This window comes from Oxyura jamaicensis, chromosome Z (assembly GCF_011077185.1).
Source record: "Oxyura jamaicensis isolate SHBP4307 breed ruddy duck chromosome Z, BPBGC_Ojam_1.0, whole genome shotgun sequence".
Classification (NCBI taxonomy): domain Eukaryota; kingdom Metazoa; phylum Chordata; class Aves; order Anseriformes; family Anatidae; genus Oxyura; species Oxyura jamaicensis.
In genome coordinates, this window is record NC_048926.1 from 39,117,918 (window position 1) to 39,137,345 (window position 19,428).

The 19,428-nt window shown below is 41.5% G+C and overlaps 1 protein-coding gene across 4 annotated transcripts in view; it reads left to right on the forward strand.

The window, feature by feature from the left end:
• The first annotated feature begins 704 nt into the window (after positions 1–704).
• Positions 705–19,428, forward strand: part of CEMIP2 (cell migration inducing hyaluronidase 2) — a 55,135-nt gene continuing 36,411 nt past the window's right edge. Inside the window, exons 1-4 of one of the 4 annotated variants that reach the window (XM_035309665.1) lie at positions 705–806; positions 5,380–5,508; positions 5,681–5,746; positions 17,625–17,961. In XM_035309665.1, the coding sequence (XP_035165556.1) occupies positions 17,637–17,961 (325 nt within the window). In that variant the 5' untranslated portion in view covers positions 705–806; positions 5,380–5,508; positions 5,681–5,746; positions 17,625–17,636. Of the gene's footprint in view, positions 807–5,379; positions 5,509–5,666; positions 5,747–6,182; positions 6,429–17,624; positions 17,962–19,428 lie in introns of those variants that run through there. The other 3 variants (XM_035309664.1, XM_035309666.1, XM_035309663.1) reach the window with 3 other exon arrangements.

The window sequence follows — 19,428 nt, forward strand, 5'->3', positions numbered from 1 at the left end:
CGCAAGAAGAGGTATTTCTCACAAGAAGCAGTTAGGCTGTAGAATAACTTGCCATGAGGCATTATGGATGCTAGGAATTTATGTGAATTCAGAAAGCAACAGGCTCTTTTAATGGCTGGAAAATGAAAGTGTATCAGAGGTGATCCAGAGCCTCCAGTCTCTGGGAGATGGGTGACTAGACAACCAAGTAGTAGTGTATGTTTAGTTAACTTTTTCTTATATTCTTATCATCTCTTCTCACCAGGTACTGTTGGTACAAGCTACTGTGCTAGACAAACGTCTGCTCACCAAACAGACAGATAGTCCAAATTTATTTATTTATTTATTTGAATAAACCTCACTGAAGTCAGTAATGGTCATTACATTTCACCACAATGTCTTGGTTTAGAGGCTGACTTTAAAGAAGTGGCTTGTGTTTTAGAATTCCTGAGTATGTCAACCTGAATTCTCTGTTGTTTTAAATGAACTGTGTTTTGCAGCACTGCAAACGCGCCTCAGAGAATCAAAGGACTCATTTCTGATGGTCAAATACTTCTTGTTTTTACATTTGGCTGTCATTCATATGAGACACTTCAATTCCTGTTTTTGTAAAAAAACAAAAGGTCAGGATGATATCCTATGCAGGGAACCCAACAGATAACTTTTCCTGTAACAGTAATTAGCCTTTGTATTTGTTCTTTCCCAAAAGGAAAAAAGGTTCAATCAGCCATTTTGTGACATACTGTGTTGACAGAAAACTGAAAATTTACTGGAAACAAACCCCTCCAGTTTTACGTAGGCATTTGATTGCTTTGATACAATACAAGGTAAGCATTATTCTATGGTATTACTAAAAAGTGTGTCAAATGTATTTTCATGCAGTTTTAGATATATATATATATATATATATCAATAAAAAGAGTATAATTTTGAGGACTATGGTCTGAATGCATATTGGAGTTTAGAGCCCGAAGCTGTGCACAAAGGTTTATAATAGTAAATTATATTGTAGAAGAGTTCAGTTTTGCACTGCATGATGGAAGCTTTGTTTTAAACCTCTGTTTTATGCCATGGAAATGTACCTTCCCTTGGTGTCCTACGGTTGCAATTTAATTGTTAGTTTTTCAAAGATACAAAAAGTATCTTACTTGCATATGTCTCTTCTTGGTTGAAATGGATTACCTGCAAATTGTTGTCTACTAAACATAAAATTAGACCCCAAAAAACTCAGGACATATATTTATGGCACAGAAATATTATGCATGTTCTGCATTATTAATATTAATTATGCATGTAAAAATGCAATAAAGTGATAATGTTAAGTGCATGAGATGAAACACAGTCATAGATATTCCAAATAGTCTCACTAAATTGTGGCAGGCAATTTGTAGGAGATAATGCATTTAATGACTTTTAGTCTACTTTATGGATTATGAAATATAAAAGCTCATAAATAATTTATGAAAAAAAAATCTAATAGATATGTAAAGGTCTATAGACTTCAGCTTTTTGTTTAAGAGCACTCCAGACTGGACTCTCCTGGGATTGACCAGACAGTAGTTCATCTGGTTACATTTTGTTTCAATTTCTTGACCAAACAGGCAGATAGGAACAAATAGCCCTTAGGGTTACCAGCCGTTCATTTAACAATCAGTTTTCAGTAAATGTAAGCCAAATCTACTATTGCAGTTTCCTAGTATTTTTGGCATTACATATCAACCCCAATCACATTGAAATAAATATTGAAGTGACTTGGAACGTGAACACCTTCAAAGAAAAGCCTTCCCATGGAAAAGTATTTAAATACAGAAGACAACCAGATTAAATATTTTAAGTCACATTGAAATAAAATCCAAACACAGTGGAAAAAAGTCATTATAATTATTTCTTGGTGTGAGACTACTCAGTGTATGGATAGGTTTGGTGAGAATTGCAACTTTTACTGAGATAATGTTAAAGATTAATGCAATATGAGTTTGCATTTTGTATTTTCCAAACTGTACTTCATAGAATTATGGAAGGCAAAATTCAGCCATATCTTCCCTTCCCTTCCCTTCCCTTCCCTTCCCTTCCCTTCCCTTCCCTTCCCTTCCCTTCCCTTCCCTTCCCCGTCCTGTCCCGTCCCCTCACCTTCCCCTCACCTCCCATGTTTTTCTGTATGTCTGGCTACTCGGCCTATTCTCATTTGGTCCTCATAGTTATGTTCAACCTTTCTTTGAAAATTCCAGTTCACAAATCCACCTGTTAACCTTCACTGCAGGCTGTACTCCCTTCATTAACAGGAGTTTTGAAATGATTTTGCTGGCTCACTGTCAGTGTCTGCTTACAGAGAATAACATATAAAAGAAAAAAAAAATTAATAATAATAAAAAAAAATCTCACCTTTTCTTTTTGGCTTTCAACACTTTCTAATCTCTGTATGACCCAGAATCTTGAAATTCCAATGTGTTTCTCTGCTGTAAAATTGTTGGTAACTTTTGAAGTGAAGAGGGAGAATGAAAGGTAGGGCTTTGATAGAACGCATCTCAGTGAATCGATTAGGGGGAGCTTTAGGGAGGTCTGTGAAATCCTTGAAGCACCCAGAGCAGAGTCTGCAGTCTTGTTATGCTTGCCACATAACACAGGCTTTTTCTGTCTGTGTTTAGTGCTATGAATTTCAGTAGTAGTAAGTGAAGTCTCCAGTGACTTTCTTCATACTTTCTCATAGACCTGCAAAAAGGAACTTGAGTGCTAAGTGGCTTTGTTCTGACATGAATTAACAAAAAGGCACAGTCCTTCAGTGGGCAGGGGCAGACTACAAGGTGGAAATGTCAGAGGGGAATTGTAATACACTATGACACAAGAAGACACACTGAAACTACCCCCTCTTAAAACCTGGTTACAGATCTAAGCATTCCTCTAGTGTGCAATTTAAACTCTTTCATCTTCTATTTTAAGCTGTCATTACATCTTGTTAACTGCTGCCAGCTTTGGATGAAGCACAGCATTTCAATGTAGGAGCAGGAGTTTACCAACAGCAAACCTCTTCAGCCCAGGCAGCCTTTGTTTTATTTCAGGAATCTCACTTTTCTTTGCCACACAATATGTTAAACTCCCAGAGAGGTAATTAAAAATACATGTGTTTAGTATGATAATTTAAAACACAGCTACTATATGGAAAATATATAGAGAGTATATAGAGTACCCAGGATGAGTGCCAGAAAGGCTTAACAAGAAAGGAAATATGTATGTTTGCTCTCTTATCTGCAATACACCAACAAAACCAAAATTTTCTGAATCACAAGGATCTGGATAGGGATTCAGAGTTAGGCCCTGATTTTGAATAGTAACTGGACACACTTACCACTGTCTCCCCAGTCCACTAGAATTTATTTTTGCTTAGAAATACAAAAGGTGGCTTCCTTCTTACTTATTTTGAATCATCAGACCATGGTCACCACATCAATGGCCTCTTTCAAATCTGCCTTTTGGTATTTTTAAGGTTTGTGATATACATTTGGCACAAGGATTTGTCTGCTTAAACCCAGAGCAGCGTGAGGGAAGAAGTCATGCCAGATGTAGATGCAATGCTTCAGTGCACCATTTGGGTTTGCTACAGAGATTTCAAACAGGCAGGTAATCTTGCAAGTCCAATCTTTCACATACTTAGGGGTTTAGGTTACAGTTACATCCACATGTAACCATCACTTTTGGAAACTGTAGCTGTTGGGTGATAATTCCATTCTCTAATTGATCTACTGCTTTTACAGTTGACAGATATCTGTGATTTGAGTCAGGTTAACGAGAGGCATGTGTGTGTGTCATTTAAAACATGTGTATATATAACACAAGGCATTTAGCTTTGGACTACGTTGTGTATGTAGAAGTGTTTCTACTTTTTGCCCCCATACAGTGAGTACCAACAAACATCTACCCATATATCACTGAAATGAGATCTTTGCACACCCCGGACTGGGAATGTTGATCAGCAGTCTGAAGAAGTGTATAAAAGTAAATGGTTCTTTCTGGTTTTGGACCATATCTTTCCAATGGATAAGCAGTGCTGAGTGTGAGTGAATGGAAAAAAAAAAAAAAAAAAAAAAAAAGTTTTAAAAAATCAGTTAAGAATAACATATTTTAAGACATTAGTTCTGTTATTTAATGGGAACAGAAAACCCATCCATCTGGCAAAATCATCTTTATATACATTTTCTGTGGAAGTAATATGTTAAGTGAAAATAATTTCTCAAAGGAGAGGAAAGGCTTAACTCTAAATATTTCATGAGATTTCCACAAATTAAATTGCATGAACATTCTGTTTCATTTGGCATTCTCAAGGAATAGTTCAGGAATATATGAAGTAAGATAACTGAAGGAGTGCATTGATGTAAAAGTTGTTTTCAGGAGGTCAGACACATGCTAAAAAAAATAGAAAAGTCCATTCAGTAAAAAGAGTATGCCAACTATTAATTTTCTACAGTTTCATTGTGTATGAACACAATTGCCTGTCCAAATAGACAGCTGAATTATTAATTGAGCATGTACGTTTCATGGGCAAGCACAGTAGTACATGTGTAAAATGGATGTCCAGTGCCGTGCAGATTTTGTTTTATTTTAAAATGGACATTTGTTTTCCAGCTGAGATATTTGAACTTCACATTAAACAAAGATTAGCTGCCGTCAGTTTGGCTTGGTCTTCAAAACTAAGGTCACTAGCAAATGTTAATACTCATTTTGTGTGTGCATTTGTTGAAAACAGGCAAAGATTTAAAGCGCACGTGTTAAAAGGATTGCGCTCCCGGGCATTAAAAAAAAGTTAAGCTAAAGAAGACAAAGGCACGATCAAAGGGAGATGAAAACGCCTTATTCATATACCCAAGGGCTTCCTTTGCCATGGTTTACTGCAAGTTAGGAATTGCCCCAGCTCGTCCCGCGCCTCTGCTGGCAAATCTGTCCAGCACCGCGCTGCTCCAGACCTCGGTCACGAAGGGAGCGTCCTGAAATCGGCCTCCTCCATGGATGGTGGCCACTGGCTGGTGGCCTGGAGCCTGGAGCCTGGAGCCCCTCGGCCCCGAAACGAGGGCGACCTCCAAGGTTTCGAGCTGATTGGGTTTGCAGTTTGAGGTTCAGTCACTAGATGTCTCCTCGGGCTGCACGCGAACACAGGCCGGCTGCGCTCAGCGGTAAACAAAGAAGAAATGGCTAGAACTGAAGTTACGGGGCAGCGTTTATAGGAATATGCATGAGTTATCACTTGGTTCCCAGCTGTCTGGAATTTTCCCAAGGAAATAATTAAGTTGGAAAATGTTGGCTGTATTTCCGGAACCGTTTCATTCAAAGCATTTTGAATCTGATCAGGGCTTTTTTTTTTTTTTTTTTCCCCTTCTTCCTTTTTTTTTTTTTTTTTTTTCCGATTTGTAGCGAGTTTGGCCCAACCTCAGTGCAGTGGAAACGGTGGGAGGTCCCAAACTTAAGAGCAGCCCGTTGTCAGATCTACATCAAAGCCAGCAACCTGGGCGGCTGCCCTGGAGCTCCGGGTCTCCAGCGAAGGTAAGTGCTGGAGCTCCTCAGTCCCTCCGAGTTTCTACATCAGAACGATGATGCGCTTTGCTGGGGAACAGCTGCGGGCACCGGTTCCTTAAAGTCGAGAATATTTTGGTGTTTGGTTTGATAGTAGTCCAAATCAGACCATACACTTATGTAGCTATATGTATATGTACAGAAACCAGAATCAGATTTTCCAGCCAGCTTTTTTCCCAGGTCGGAGGCTGTCCGGGCACCGGGTCACGTAAGTACCTTTATTTTCTTTAAGCCCAAACGCGTGAGTAACTTTATTCTCTATTTTCCCTAAGCCTGAACGGAACGAAAACCGGCCGGGACCCGCCTGCTTCTCGCCGCCCTCCCTTGCTGCGGGTTTGTGCTTCCCCTCGCTGCCTCTGCTCACACCCGGCAGGAACCCCCCCACTCACCACCACGACCACGACCCCCCTAAGACTCCCCCGCAGCACCTGCGCCTTTGCACTGCGTTTTTGGGGCTCGGGCACCCCGCGGCACCTCTCTCCCCCCCATTCCCTCCCCACCGCCTCGCTCCCGGTCCGGGGGTCGCGGAGCCGAGCCGCCCCTCCCGAGGGCACCCCCGCGGCGCCGGGCGGGGCGAGGGGCGGTCGGCTCGGCCCCGCTCCTCCCCGAGCCGGGGGCGGTGCGGCGGGACGGGGGCGGGACGGGACGGTGGAGGAGGAGGAGGAGGAGGTGGCGGCGGGGGGGTGCAGCCGCCTCCTTTTGGGGCCGGGAAGCGTCGCCCCCGGGGGGGTTGCGCCGTCGGCGGCCGCTGCCAGTTGCGTAAGGGCGGCAGCCGGGGCGGGGAGCCGCGGGGGGTGCCGAGCAGCCGTGCGGCCGCTCGCCCGCCGTGTCCGGGGCGGGGAGCGCCATGCCGCCGCCCTGAGCGCGCCGCCGCGACGCGACGGGCCCAGGTGAGAGCCGGGGGAGGCACCGGCACCGGGCACCGGGACCTGGGGGGAGAAAGGGAGCGGGGGGAGAGGGCCGCGCTGCTGGCGGCCGCCCCGCACCGGCCTCTTTTGTTCCCGGCAGCGGGGAGGAAAGGGAAGGGAAGGGAAAAGGAAAGGAAGGGGAGGGGAAGGGAGCGGCCTGGCCCCGGTGCCCCCGTGCCGGGTCCGCGCGGCCGGCGGCAGGTGTGGGCAGGGCGGCAGGTGGTGCGGGGACCCGCGCTGCTCCCCCTCCGGGAAGCGGCAGGGCAGGGGGTCGTGCGTCCCCCCTGCGGGTTACGGGCTGCCCGCCCTGCTCGTTGCCTAAAGGCAGTGGGTGAGAGGGGAAGAAAAAAGACAAACCCACCCCGCAACAACAATGGGGGCTGTACTTCGCAGCCGTCCTAATGATAGCGAGCGTGCGGTGACAATTGTGCTACATCACGGCTCGGTCAGGGCTCTGCGTTGGGATGCTTCCTCGCTTATGTTTTAAAGGTTGAATCGATGGTGCGGAGTCTCTTTAAAACCAAAGAGACTTTATATTCCTTAGTAGTTATAACAATGAAATAGTGTCCCGAGGTACAAAGACAATTCGCTGAGGTGGGTGAAATAGCACTTGAAATTTCGGGGTAGCATCAGCCCGGTTTTGATGCAGCAGGGCAAAAGGTTTGTAGGAGTGTGGTGCCTACATTACTGGTGTGAAACGGCCCCTGGATAGCAACAGGGAGGAGCAGGAGAGGATCATCTTTGTTCTTACAGAGCGTGTGGCTGCTTTGTCTGCAGGGATCCTGTGCGCTGCCTCTGGCAATGTGAAGTCTTCTGCCAGGTCGAGCTTGTTGGGAGCAGTATTTAGCTTGTTTTTCTTGCCCTCTCCCTGCTTGTTCAGCATCCAGCAGAGAGCGTGTTGTGGGCAAAGTGCCAAGAAGAGTAAGTTTTGTAAAGCATGAGGCAATACCCCCAGCTATGAATGGGATTTGTAAAGGAAAAAGGAGGAGGAAAAAAAAGGAAAGGGGAGAGTGAGAAAGAGGGAAGCAACTACAACACAACAGTAAATGGAAGGTTGTTGTGAGGTCCTTGATAAAGCGCGGTTGCCCAAAGTGCCTTCCAAAACTTAGTGTTTGATCTGAAGGTTAGCTGTGGTGAATGCTGCTAGAGGTAGGTATTTGGTAGGTATTTTGGGTCTCGGGCACCCCGCGGCACCTCTCTCCCCCCACTCCCTCCCCACCGCCTCGCTCCCGGTCCGGGGGAGCGAGATTTATTTTAATAAGATTTATTTTAATTAGGAATGTCATTACTCTAACAGTGGCTAGGGTTGATGAGATCTCTTAACCTGTTCATCAGACTTACTGCTAATTGTTGGAGGGTGGACACACTAAACAGGAGATGATGGTGACCCCAGTGTAGGAAAAATGTGTCGTGTTTTTCTTTTATTTTTTTTAATCAGGTCCTGTTATATTTTCCAGAGGTTTCCCAGCTACAACTGGTCCCATGACTGGAACAGTTACAATGTGGTGGCACAAGTCACGCTTCTTCCAAGTTGACAAACCAGGTCATGGGGCAGAGGAACAAAAAGGTTATTTTTTCCTTTAAGGCATGATTATAAAAATAGATATGACAGAATGAGATCTGCTAATCCTAGCAGCTTGAAGAACTGGGGGCCAGTCTGATTTAGACTCTTGATCATGACGTTGTTACCATGAAAGGTGCAGATAGAAGCCCACATACCCAAGAAAATATGAACTAAAAGAAGTCAGTACCTCTCCTTGGTGTTGAAGCAGTGTCATTTTTCTTCCATATGAGGGAAGAAGGACAGGCACTGGGAATGCTGGGGATGCTGTTCAGTGGCTCAGCGCTGCCAGCTGTACCTGTGGGACTTGCCTTGCCACCTCTCCATGGGCAAGCACCGAGCCTCTGCGTTGTTTGGCCTCGCACAGGAGGTGGTGGGCATGAAGAACCATACCCCGGAGCTCTGCTGAGGGTCTCCTGCCTGCTCCCCCCTGTGACCTGAAAGCTGTTGGCAGCTGTCAGTGGGAGCCTTATCACCTGGCCAGTCTCCGTGTCTGCATAGCTAAAAGTTGTGTGTCGGAAGCACACTGGCAAAGTTCATCCTTTACATTGGCAAGGCAATTCTTTGAAATTGTCTAAAGTGTACATCAAAACAAGATTAAAATCTGTAATGTATAAATTACAGTTTCTTGTTTCAAATCAAGTCATGCTCAGGCTTGATTCTAAGTCATTCTGATTCTAAGTCATTCTGAGCTTATTTTTACGAAAAAAGGATTTCAGTGTTGATTTAGTGGAGATGTTTTTGGCAAGACAAATGGGAATGAATTGTTTGTAGATGTGGATTCAGAAATCCACAGAAGTATTTTCCTGGAACAGCAGTACTGGGAAAGGGAGTAGAAAGCTATATACCTTGAAGAAAGATGTGAAGGGAAAAAAGTGATGAATTTGCCAATATGGAAAGGAAATACTGAAGACATTAGAGAATGCATGCTTTAAGACTTGTATCTGATTTTCTTCCTTTGTCGTGAAATCCTTTAACAAAAGGGAACCTACTAGTAGCTCTTCTATCTTTCTTGGCACGTGGGACTGGGGGGGGAAAAAAAAAGGTAGAGTAGTCTTGTGAAATAACTAGCTATACCTAGCAGCACATTGCAAACCTTGGCTGCTGGGTGCAAAGTTCTTAGAGTTCTCTAGAAAGGAATTTACCACAGTAATCCCAAATATGAGCGCAGCTCAGCAGAGTGCATACTTAATGGTGGCTTAGAAGTCTTTGTTTTGCGTTTTGGAGACTTGCTTCTGTTCTGACACATCCCATTTGACATCCAGATTCTGCTTGTGATTCTTACAGATGAGAAGTGATGGAGAATGTTTTTCTTTTCCAAAATTGTCCCTTGCGAAATTTTTAGATCAGGTAATTTAAATTACTGTAAGTTATTCACCAGGCTCCCAGCTCATGTATTTGTGTGACTCCTGTGATACTTTAAAAAGCTGGCACCTGGACATATTCAGGTTACCATGCATTAGCTTGGCTGTGGAAACTCCTTTCAGCCTGTACCAGGAGCAAGACTAAAATTTAGAGTAAAACTTTGGGATGTCACACATTTAACTGGTATTTGCCACGCCCATCTGCTGGAGGCCACTGATCCTGTAGCAGCATGGAATCTGTTCCCATGTTTCAGCTATGATGTAGCAGTCTGACACATTAATTTAGGACATCAGGTAGTTATATTTTGTGCTTATGATATCAATGGACAATTACAATGGCTTAGCTAAGGGGTTTTTTTTTGCCCTTAGAGCAAGAGGTGATTTATGGAAAAGTAGGGGCTAAAAAAAGTAGATGGCTAAATGAGATTTTAAAGCTTAGTAGAAGAATGGCCCTATCATGGCAGAAAAAGTGTCCATCCAGACAATTACCTGATGTCTGACAGTGGTGAATAATAGATGTCTGGTAAAGATATTACATAATGTTGGAGGCTGGAAGCAGTAGTATCAGCTTGCATCTTGAGGGTTTCCTAAGCTATTCTTGGTGTAACAATCATTGACTGGCTTCTCATCTGTAATTCTGTTGCTTTCTGAACCTATATACATTATTAAAGTCCGAAACATCCAGTACTGATTCATATTCAAAAACCTCGTCTGCTTTTTTTTTTTTTTCCTGGAAGAGTCATGAAGAGTCATTTGTATTCTCTGTACTGCTGCTGACTGCATGAACCTCTGTCATATATCCTCTTAGTGATCTTTTTTACAGGATGAAGAATCCTTTGGGGGATCTAACAGCTAAGAGGTGCTGATGTCACATCTGCTTGCTCAGTGGATGTGATCTGGAATTCTTAGCTTAATCATCTCTTAATGCAAACTCCTTGGCTCATAGAAATGCAGGGCAACTCTGAAAGAATGGGTGTGCAGCTACACCAATGCAGCTGATGGATGGCAAATTCTCAGCCAGTATTGTCTACTTTGTAGCTGATGCACAATTAAAAAAAATGCAGAAAGAATCCTTTGAGTAATCAAAATAACGGATGGCATAAGTTACTGAAATGTGAGCTAGTTTGGGGAAAAAAAAAAAAAGACTAAGACTTTGGAGCCTTAGCATAAAGGGAAACCAGCATAAGTAAAAGGAACCAGGAGGAGGAAGAAAGAAATGTGTATGCTGTTGTGAAAGAGAACATGTTATGATACTGATCAGTGCTTTAGATATAATTTAAATGTGATAGGTCACTGATTATTAAGTGATTCTAGCAATACACTGAGGAGTTTCTTGGAGCATGTATGTTTGTGGCTACTGACCAAGCTAAACATGGCATTTGACCTTCATCACTGCCTTCTACATTCTGTGCTGTCATATTTGTTTATACATATGTATGTATATATATATTTGTTATAAGGGCTTTTCAGCCATAACACTGGACTGGAAGGAATTAGATATTTAATCTTGCCCTCCTCCTCTGGAAGGCCAAAAATCTATTTTATCAGTCATTCGCGGTAGTGCCAGAGCTGGACCTCACTTCTCTGAAAGTGTTTTGCTATTATATAGATTTTTTTTCTAAAGCCCTAAGATGTAGTGGTTTATGATCTGATTTGTGTTCTTCCAGTGTTCTGCAAATATCTGCAAAGACAGCTTCTTATCATCAATGTCATAAGTAGTATTCCCCCCCACCTTTTTTTTCCCTACCATCTTCTTCAGATGAATGCTGCAAATCAGTTGCTTTCACATGGACGCTGTTGGCTTAAACAGAGCTATTTATTTGCTTAAAATTAGGCTTGTACTGGGATGCATTGCTGAGCTGTGGGAGACCAAAGCGCTCTGTAAACTAAGCCTCACAATGTCCCTGTGACCGTTTTTCCTCATGTTACAGGCTTGGGGCTATGACTCACGCAGCAAGCTAATGACAGATGCGTGATTAAAATGCGACTCTCTACTTTTGATTGCTTGTGCAAATTATTAAAGCTTTCCTTTCTGAGAATGAGAAACACAGTAAAAATGATTCCCTTTGTGTCGTCTGTTTCAGCAGGTGTGAAGTCTTTCCTGGTGCACCGTGCAGGATCCTCTGTAGTAGGGACATTGGTAGATTCACTTGGATACAAATTAAAAAAATGGTTTCTGAAAAATTTCCTCCACCCAAACATTTTATTGCCTAAACAATGAATGGAAAACAGAACCGAGTTCCCCAGTCTGTAAATGATTTATAAAGATCAACCATGTCAAACAGAAACAGAGAACAAAATTGAAGTTGCTGGAAGTGTTATGGCATTATTTTAAATATATGGACCACCATTTCAATGCCATGGCTTCTGGCTATTGTTTCCTTATCTAAGAGGGCAAGATCTAAAGATGTTACAAATGTGTTATAGCAAACCAAAAATAACTGTGTTTTGACATCTGTTAGGAACAGGTGAGTGCTTGCAGGAGAGTGTTTGGTGTCCAGGAATCAGAGAAGACAGATGTATCCCTGCAGTCTCAAAACCACGGGGATCCCTGAACTTTGTACATCAGCTTTCTGAAAAGTTAGGTATTTCATCTGCTGTGTTAAGTGCTCTCTTGGCAATTATGTGAGTGAAACCAAGTGACTATTGTGGAGCTCATTCACAAAAACTGCTAAGAGACAAAAGTGTGCCCAATTATTATCAGAGAGAGGAAACACTTCTTGTAGAGGAAAAAAAAGACACTTCACCTCTGATTTTTCAGCCCTCAACCTTAAGAGTGGTCTACCAAACACCTTCAGAAGAAGCCAGGAACTAAATTCATGGCTCTCCTCTATGTCGTAAGCCATAAACATGAGAGTGGTTTCAGCTGACATGCTATAATTTCATATTAATTCCCACAGTCAAACGCATATTCCACAGACTACAAATTACCCTTCCCTTGGGAACCAAACTTCTCTACCATCCCTTTCCCCTGCCCCAACATCATTTCTAATCCATGGATAATAAGTGAGTTGTTTTGCATATCACCAGTAACATATATAAATGTCTCTTACTTGCATACCACTTTGAAATTCACTTCTGTATCTGAACCAGAGAAGGACTTGTATGCTCAAAAGATTTTACCAGAGCAAGTAGTAAAGATGGCTTGTATCTGTGGACCTTGTCTTACACTATAGGTATTATTCATGCTTGTACTTCTGTGTCTTTATCCATGGTGCTTTGGAAAGACTTTATTTTTGAAAATGTGTTCCTCAGCTTGATTAGTGCTTGTGCACCAATCTGATCTTGTGCATTTTCTGTGTCAAAAAACAAAACAACAAAAAACAACAACAACAAAAGTACAATTAAGTCACTACACAGTGAATTCAGAAAAGCTGGGTCAATGTAATTCATTTTGGACAAAGTTTTATAATTATTACCTTGTAATATATTTGTATTTGTTTCTCATTGGCCATTGCTGTTATTTCTCTGATTTTCTTCTGAAAATGCTGGGCAAGGGAGAAGACTCAGTGGCGGTGTGCAGCAAGTAGTATATGTGATAGAAGTCATCTACTGCCTTTGCAGTTTATTTACTTGGGATTTTGCAAACATCTTGATTTCCCACAGCTGCCTAACTCTGTTAGTTTTACTGTGCAAATATTCTTTCCAGCTTTTGCACTTCATGGTGGAGAAGTATAAACATGCTGCCTGTTATAACAATGAATAGGCATAATTTCAAAAAAAGGCAGTGGAATAAAATGTGGAACAACAGGGCAAAGCATGTGGACCCATCTTTTTTCTTAAGGGAAAGCTCAAGATTTGTTGAACTGGGGACTTCTGAGGCACTTGAAACATTTTCCTGAAATTGGTATCCCTAGCAGTTAATGGCCGACTTGGAGGCTTTTAAAGGCCATGCTCTTTGTACTTCAGAAGTTTATACCACATTCTGTTCAGGAATTATAGCTACTCAGGAACTTTTTAATACAGACTTCTTGCCCCTCTTGAGCACCTCACACCAGACAAGTCCCTTTGCCAAGAAAGCAGCAGTGACCAACGTGGCACTGTGTTACAAAGGGAAATACTATTCTTGATGTGTGTGGTTTTCTCCCACCCTTTCCTGGTCTTTTTCTTAATGACAATTACATACTTTGAGATTAAGTGCTGTGTTAATAGGTCAGCATGCAACTGCTAGTGTTTGATAGCCAAGAGCAACAGAAGTTTGGGGTTTCTTCTAGCTTCTTTTCTATTTAAGAATACTTAAGACCTGTGAACTATGCGCCCCTAAAATATACTTGAGAGGAAGCATTAATTTCTTTCCACTATGTAGCTACATAAGTTTTGAGAAGATGCAGTGGTGAAGGTGTCTTACAGCCCATCTGATGTGTGTTGCTATGCTACGCATTTCACAGCAGATGTGTGAAATGTCTAGGTGTATTTCTCACTTTTTGGGTGGTGTCAGATGATGTTTTGAACTGCCTTGTGAAAGGTGTAGAATAATCCAGTTCCTGTTCAGGAAACCAGCCCCCTCCTGAGTAACAGATAAGCAAGCCACCCTCTTCTGGCTTCAGGAGAGTCCAATGTTATCCCGTGCTTTGTACAGTGAATACGCTTCTATTTTTTGCCAGTATGGGACAATGTAGGTTAATTTAGGTATATAGTAGTGGCACAAGTTGAAAAGGGTAAAGGAAGATGTGAGGAGACCAGAGATATTGCAGCCTGCTTGGTGGTACTTTGGGGTTTGCTATCAGCACAACTCAGGTGCTCTGTTGACAGAAACAAGCTTGCAGGTAATTGCTGCTTCTGTTGAGCAATAAACTAGTTTTGTTTTGTATTCTTTTAGAGTGGTTTAAGATGGATTATTTGGCCTGGTGAACTGAAGAAGTACTTACCTGCTTGTTGATGTGGTGTTAAGGAGTGCATGAGCAGAAGCCTGGGTTGTGTGGAGTAGTGCTGGTCCTGTGGAAGGATGGCATGCAAATGCATCTAGCTTCCCGGCACAGAGATGGTAATGAGAATATGGTGGGCAGACAGTGGCTTCTAGCTGAATCAGCATATTTGAAGTTTCACTGGTATTAGTTATCTGGAAGCACATACTTATATGTCCCTGAGTAAAAGCTGTGGTGAAAAATGGGTAACAGGTTTGTGCAGATGGAATTCTCTACAACTAGCTGTGTATTGTGTAAAAACTTAACTTTTAACGAAATCAGTGCGGCAAGCTGCAGAACAAAATTCTGTGTCATGGCAGTGACACAACTCACCATGTAGGATTGTAAAAGTAGTGTTTTTCTTGTCCAGGGCTACTGAGGGGAGATACCTAAGTCATGGAGCTCCTTGTGAGGACTCATTTTTTTATGGGACTGTGAGGTCCTGGAGATAGGCCAGTCTGCCCTGGTGGCTCTGATTACATGGGGGCTCCTTTGATTCAAACCTTTTTTTGCCTTTTTTTTTAAAAGGAGCATAACATAGGCACAGGTCAAAGGGAAATGGAAAACCTTAGTTATAGGTGGAGAAGGAAAACGTGCTATGTAGAAAACTCAGGTGATTGGGAACTTGAAAGAAAATGTGTTTTTAAATAGTTAATTCCCACCCCTGCCCCCCCCCCCAGCCCCTGCATTTTAGTTAAACTGCATCTGTACAACCAAATAGCCTCACTCTCTAGGGCACTACTGATTATATAGCTATCTACTTCACTTGCATTTGTTTGATGCTATCTGAAAACTTCCTCGGTGGAAATAAGTCAACAATTTGATCAGATTATCAGTGTGTCTTCATTTAAAAGAAAAGTCAGTAGCTGCTCTGCAGGATAAAATTCAGCTAGGGAACTTCAAATGACACAGGAAGAGGGAAGGAAGTGTTGAAATGGTTACTCTTCTGGTAATGGAAAATTATATGGTAAAACTTTTGATTGTGGTTAGTATCTCATTATGGCTGTTTTCATTAGTTTTATTTTGTAATGGGAAAAAATGTGCCTCTACAGTCTATTTTCCACCCATCCTTGGGGGTGACCAGTGTTACCACTTGAAAGGGGTAGTTAGAAAATTTTTACAGTTTGGAAAATGGGGGTTGCAAATAGGGCTGAATGCTTTGCAACATATAAGACAAAATATGTTTGAAATATAACACAAATGTTTTCAGTGTGTTGCAATGAGTGACTTTTTTTTTTTTTCTTTAGAGTGGTGGCAGTCTAAATAGGCCTTAGTAGACAGAACTGTGGTAAAATTATGTTGTAAAAGTAAAGCTTTGCATAAGCATTCTGGATTTAGTCAGCATAACTGAGTAGTTAAAAGACCTGTTAACTCTGTATGTTAGACATTATAATGAACACTATATAGCCAGTTTGTCGGTGAGGTAGATAAACACCATTTCTGAAAACTTTAGCCAAGTTTATGGAGTTTAGGATCCAAACCATGAAAAAATCTCATCTCTGGATCAGAATCTTCTTTATTTTTAACAGAAAGATGGTTAGGTATTTGTTTTGGTTAGACGTAAATACTGCCTTTGGATTAGTAGAAAATCTTGTTCTGTAGTAAGCTTTTAACACTACTTGTAAGACACAGAAATGATTGAGATTTTACTGTTGAAAGATGTCAAGTTTAAAAGCATGTGGTGAAGGAAGGCTATTTCACAATGGTCATAAAGCAGTGGGCAATGAATTTTGAGAGCAGAGGATTAGGTATGGGAAACAGTTTCTCAAAGAAGAGAATGGTGAAAATCAATTTACTGTAGCAAACAGGTGCAAGAAACACTGCTGGAAGATTTGGTGTAAGTTTTGCACTCTGGGATGGCTACTCCAGTTAATATTTCAGTGCTTTTATTGTCATTTTGCATACATCTGGAGGTGCATTGTCTCCCATGAAAGGGTAATCCAGTCTGCTCAATAATACCAACTATCTTGCCTTGAAACAGTGAAGTATCAGATTTTGCAGCATGTCAGACAAAAGACTCCTTTGCTGTGTCTCAGAACAAGATTACAGTTGTCGTATTTCTTCTTCACCAGCGTGCCTGGCACTTCAGAGCATAGCTTAGACCTCCCTTTGTTAATGGAAGAGAAAGAGGATCTTTGTGCATTTGGTAGTTTTTGTTTTCGTTGTTGGTAGTTTTTATTTTCATAATTCATTTTGTGATTTAATACATGTGGCTTATGCTTAAATCCCCTTCAGGATTTGGTGTAGAAGGTTAGGTTTCAGTTAACTGAAACTTGAGCAGCCTTCTCAAAAAATCCCTTATCCCTTAGAAATGTTAATAATAATAAAAAAATAATGCCAGCTTTGTGAATACTCCTTACCATGCAGCACAGTTAACCAGAAAGCTTAAGAAAGCAGTTGAATGCAGTTTGGGATCTCTCAAGGCACAGGAAAGTGCAGTGGTTTAGAACCATTGGCTAGGGAAAAATATTTTTAGTGGCTTTTCTCTCTGGCTGCTTCAGGAAAAGATAGAAATAACATGAGTAACTGAAATAAAAGTAGTGCTCAGTTCTTGGTGGTAGGTACAGAAATCTGGACCAGCCGTGTTGTTTCCAGGATTTGTGTTCAAACCCAAACATCTCAGCAATGAGACAAACCCTGAGGTTTGTGGAACAAGACTTTCCTTACATGATTGTTCCTGATGTACCTTTATTAGCAACTGAAACCTGCTGCGAGTGGGTTAAGAGTTTGCAGGATCCACATTCCTCAGATTTTTTTTAAAAAAAAAAAAAAAAAAAAAAAAAAAAGTGTTGACTATGTGGCATCAGCTTGATTATAAATAAAATTGTTTTTTATGTATTCAATTTAAATGCTTCTTGCTGCTTCCAGTGTGGAATGAAGGCATGTCTCCTTCAGCTCAGCTTCTTTTCCACAAAGGAAAACAATGAGGAGCTTGTTGGGTTTCTGCATGTAGAAGAAATACATTTAGGCATTCTTCGCATAACTGTGGGGAAGAAGGGGTTGCTAGTTTTCTCATTGTTCAACTTGTTTCTTAATCACACAATACAAGTCAACTGTGAAAACCCTCTGTGAAAATACCTAACAGAAGTGGTTTGTGCTGTAGTGTTCCCATACCAGATTCTTTCCAGTTTGTGTTGGAGGTATTTGCTGTTGTTGCAAACTGTTACACTGTGGCAAATGACTAGTATCCACAGTGTGACTGATACCATAGAAATAGCTACGTTAAGGAGGAGGCATGAATTGCTGCCTGTTGGTGTTGTTGCTGTTTTCTTTAATGTACTATACTCTGTGTTCTGAAAGCCTCTCTCTTATTTTTACTTTTCTTTGTGTCTGTGTGTGCCTTTTACAGTGACTTTGTAACATGCAAGACACTGATGCCAGGGGGAGTTCCCCTGCATTCCTTCGGCCTCAGAATGGGAGCAGTCACAGGTCTGCTGGGTATGTCCCAGGGAGAATTGCCCCTCTTCGACCCCCACCACCTTCACAGAGCCATGCTTCAGCCGAATTTACCTCTGCAAGACAAGAAGCCCGGGCAACGTTCGCATCCTTACCATCTGGACAGAACCGCCGTCAGGCAGAAGCCAACAGACATAAAAATACTCTCATTTGCTTTGCCGTTTCTAGCTTGTCACTTTTTCTTGCACTGGGAATTTTTTTGGGAATAGCTTCAAAATACGCTCCAGATGGTAAGTTCTTACATGAGCAAAATCGTACTAGACGTTAAGGTCCCTGTGAACATAATGCAATAATTCTGCCTCGGAAGTAGTGTTAAAAGTTCAGTGCAAAAATAGGATGCTTACTGTAGTTTTAATGTGGAAGGAAGCTGTGTTTGGAGGTTTGGTTCCTTTTGCTGTTACCAGTGTCACTTTCTGTGTTTTTACTGTGAACTGTTTATTTACATGAAGAAAAAAGGCATAGCAGTAAATAAAAACGACTGGTGAAGGGGAAAGAAGTGAGAATATTGTATCTGTATTACACGTGTAATTATCACGTGTACGTAGAAGTTGTCTGTTCACAAAGTATAGGCAAAATGAAATTGCAACACAACAAGCTTAGGCTCCATGGTGGCTTTTGGAGCAGTAGTTCAGAAGTTTCTGTTTCTAGAGTGAATGCAGCACATGCTGAATAAATTAAAATCAACTGAAGATTTTAGGTGACAGTATGAAATGGATGCATTCATCTTAACTGGGGCACAGTTCATGGTGAGTTGCAGAGATCTCTTGGGTGAAGTTTTCCTAATAATTATGAAGGAAAACAACATAGAACAAACACTGAAGAAATAGTAAATGGAAGATGACTGCTATATTGTAAACTAAATCACTGGTAATATGGGCATGTAGACATGCAGTAAGGACTCTAGTTACAGACAAGTTGAAGACAAAGCCAAAGGGTGATCTAGCACATTCTAAGAAGTACTTTGAGGGGAAAAACAATGGCAACAACAACAATAATAGTAAAAACACACCCTAAAACAAACGAGGAAAGCCATTCCACTTTGATGCCAAGACTTTAAAACATTTAATTAAAAGCTGTAGGTTTTGATGGTTGTTTTAGTGGAGGTGAGGCTGTACTGTATGGACTATGTAAAATAATAGTTTCTCATGCTTTAAAAGCTGGTAATGTAAAGGAGATGGATTTGCCACTTTTAAAATGAAAATGTTTTTGGAGTATTAAGATTTTAATAAGTACTATTATTTTTTCCTCTGCAGTAGTTCATTCTTGAGGCACTGAGTTTTGTAGATTTTCTTACACTGCATGTGTGGTCAACATGTAGTTAATTTATGGATCACCAAGGATACCGAGGATGCTGCAGTAGACCTTTTTATCTTTGTTGTAGTGACTTACACAGAAGTTAAGGAATAATCAAAGGATGTAACCGCTTTCCTTCAATGTCCTGTTGCTCCTCTGTGGACGTCCATCCAGCTTTCAATATTGGCTGTTGAACTGTGTCTTTCAGAAGTTTCCCTCCATTACCTTTTAAAAGAAAAACCACGCATACGTAAAATCTATTGGAAGCCCTCACACAAGAGAAACTCCATGAGGGCACAAAGGAAAATCTGACTGACTGAAATTTTAATTTTGTGGCAGTGTTGCTGCAGCAGCTCCCCAAGGATTCTTGACAGGTTGAAATGTTAATACCCTCAGCTCCATCC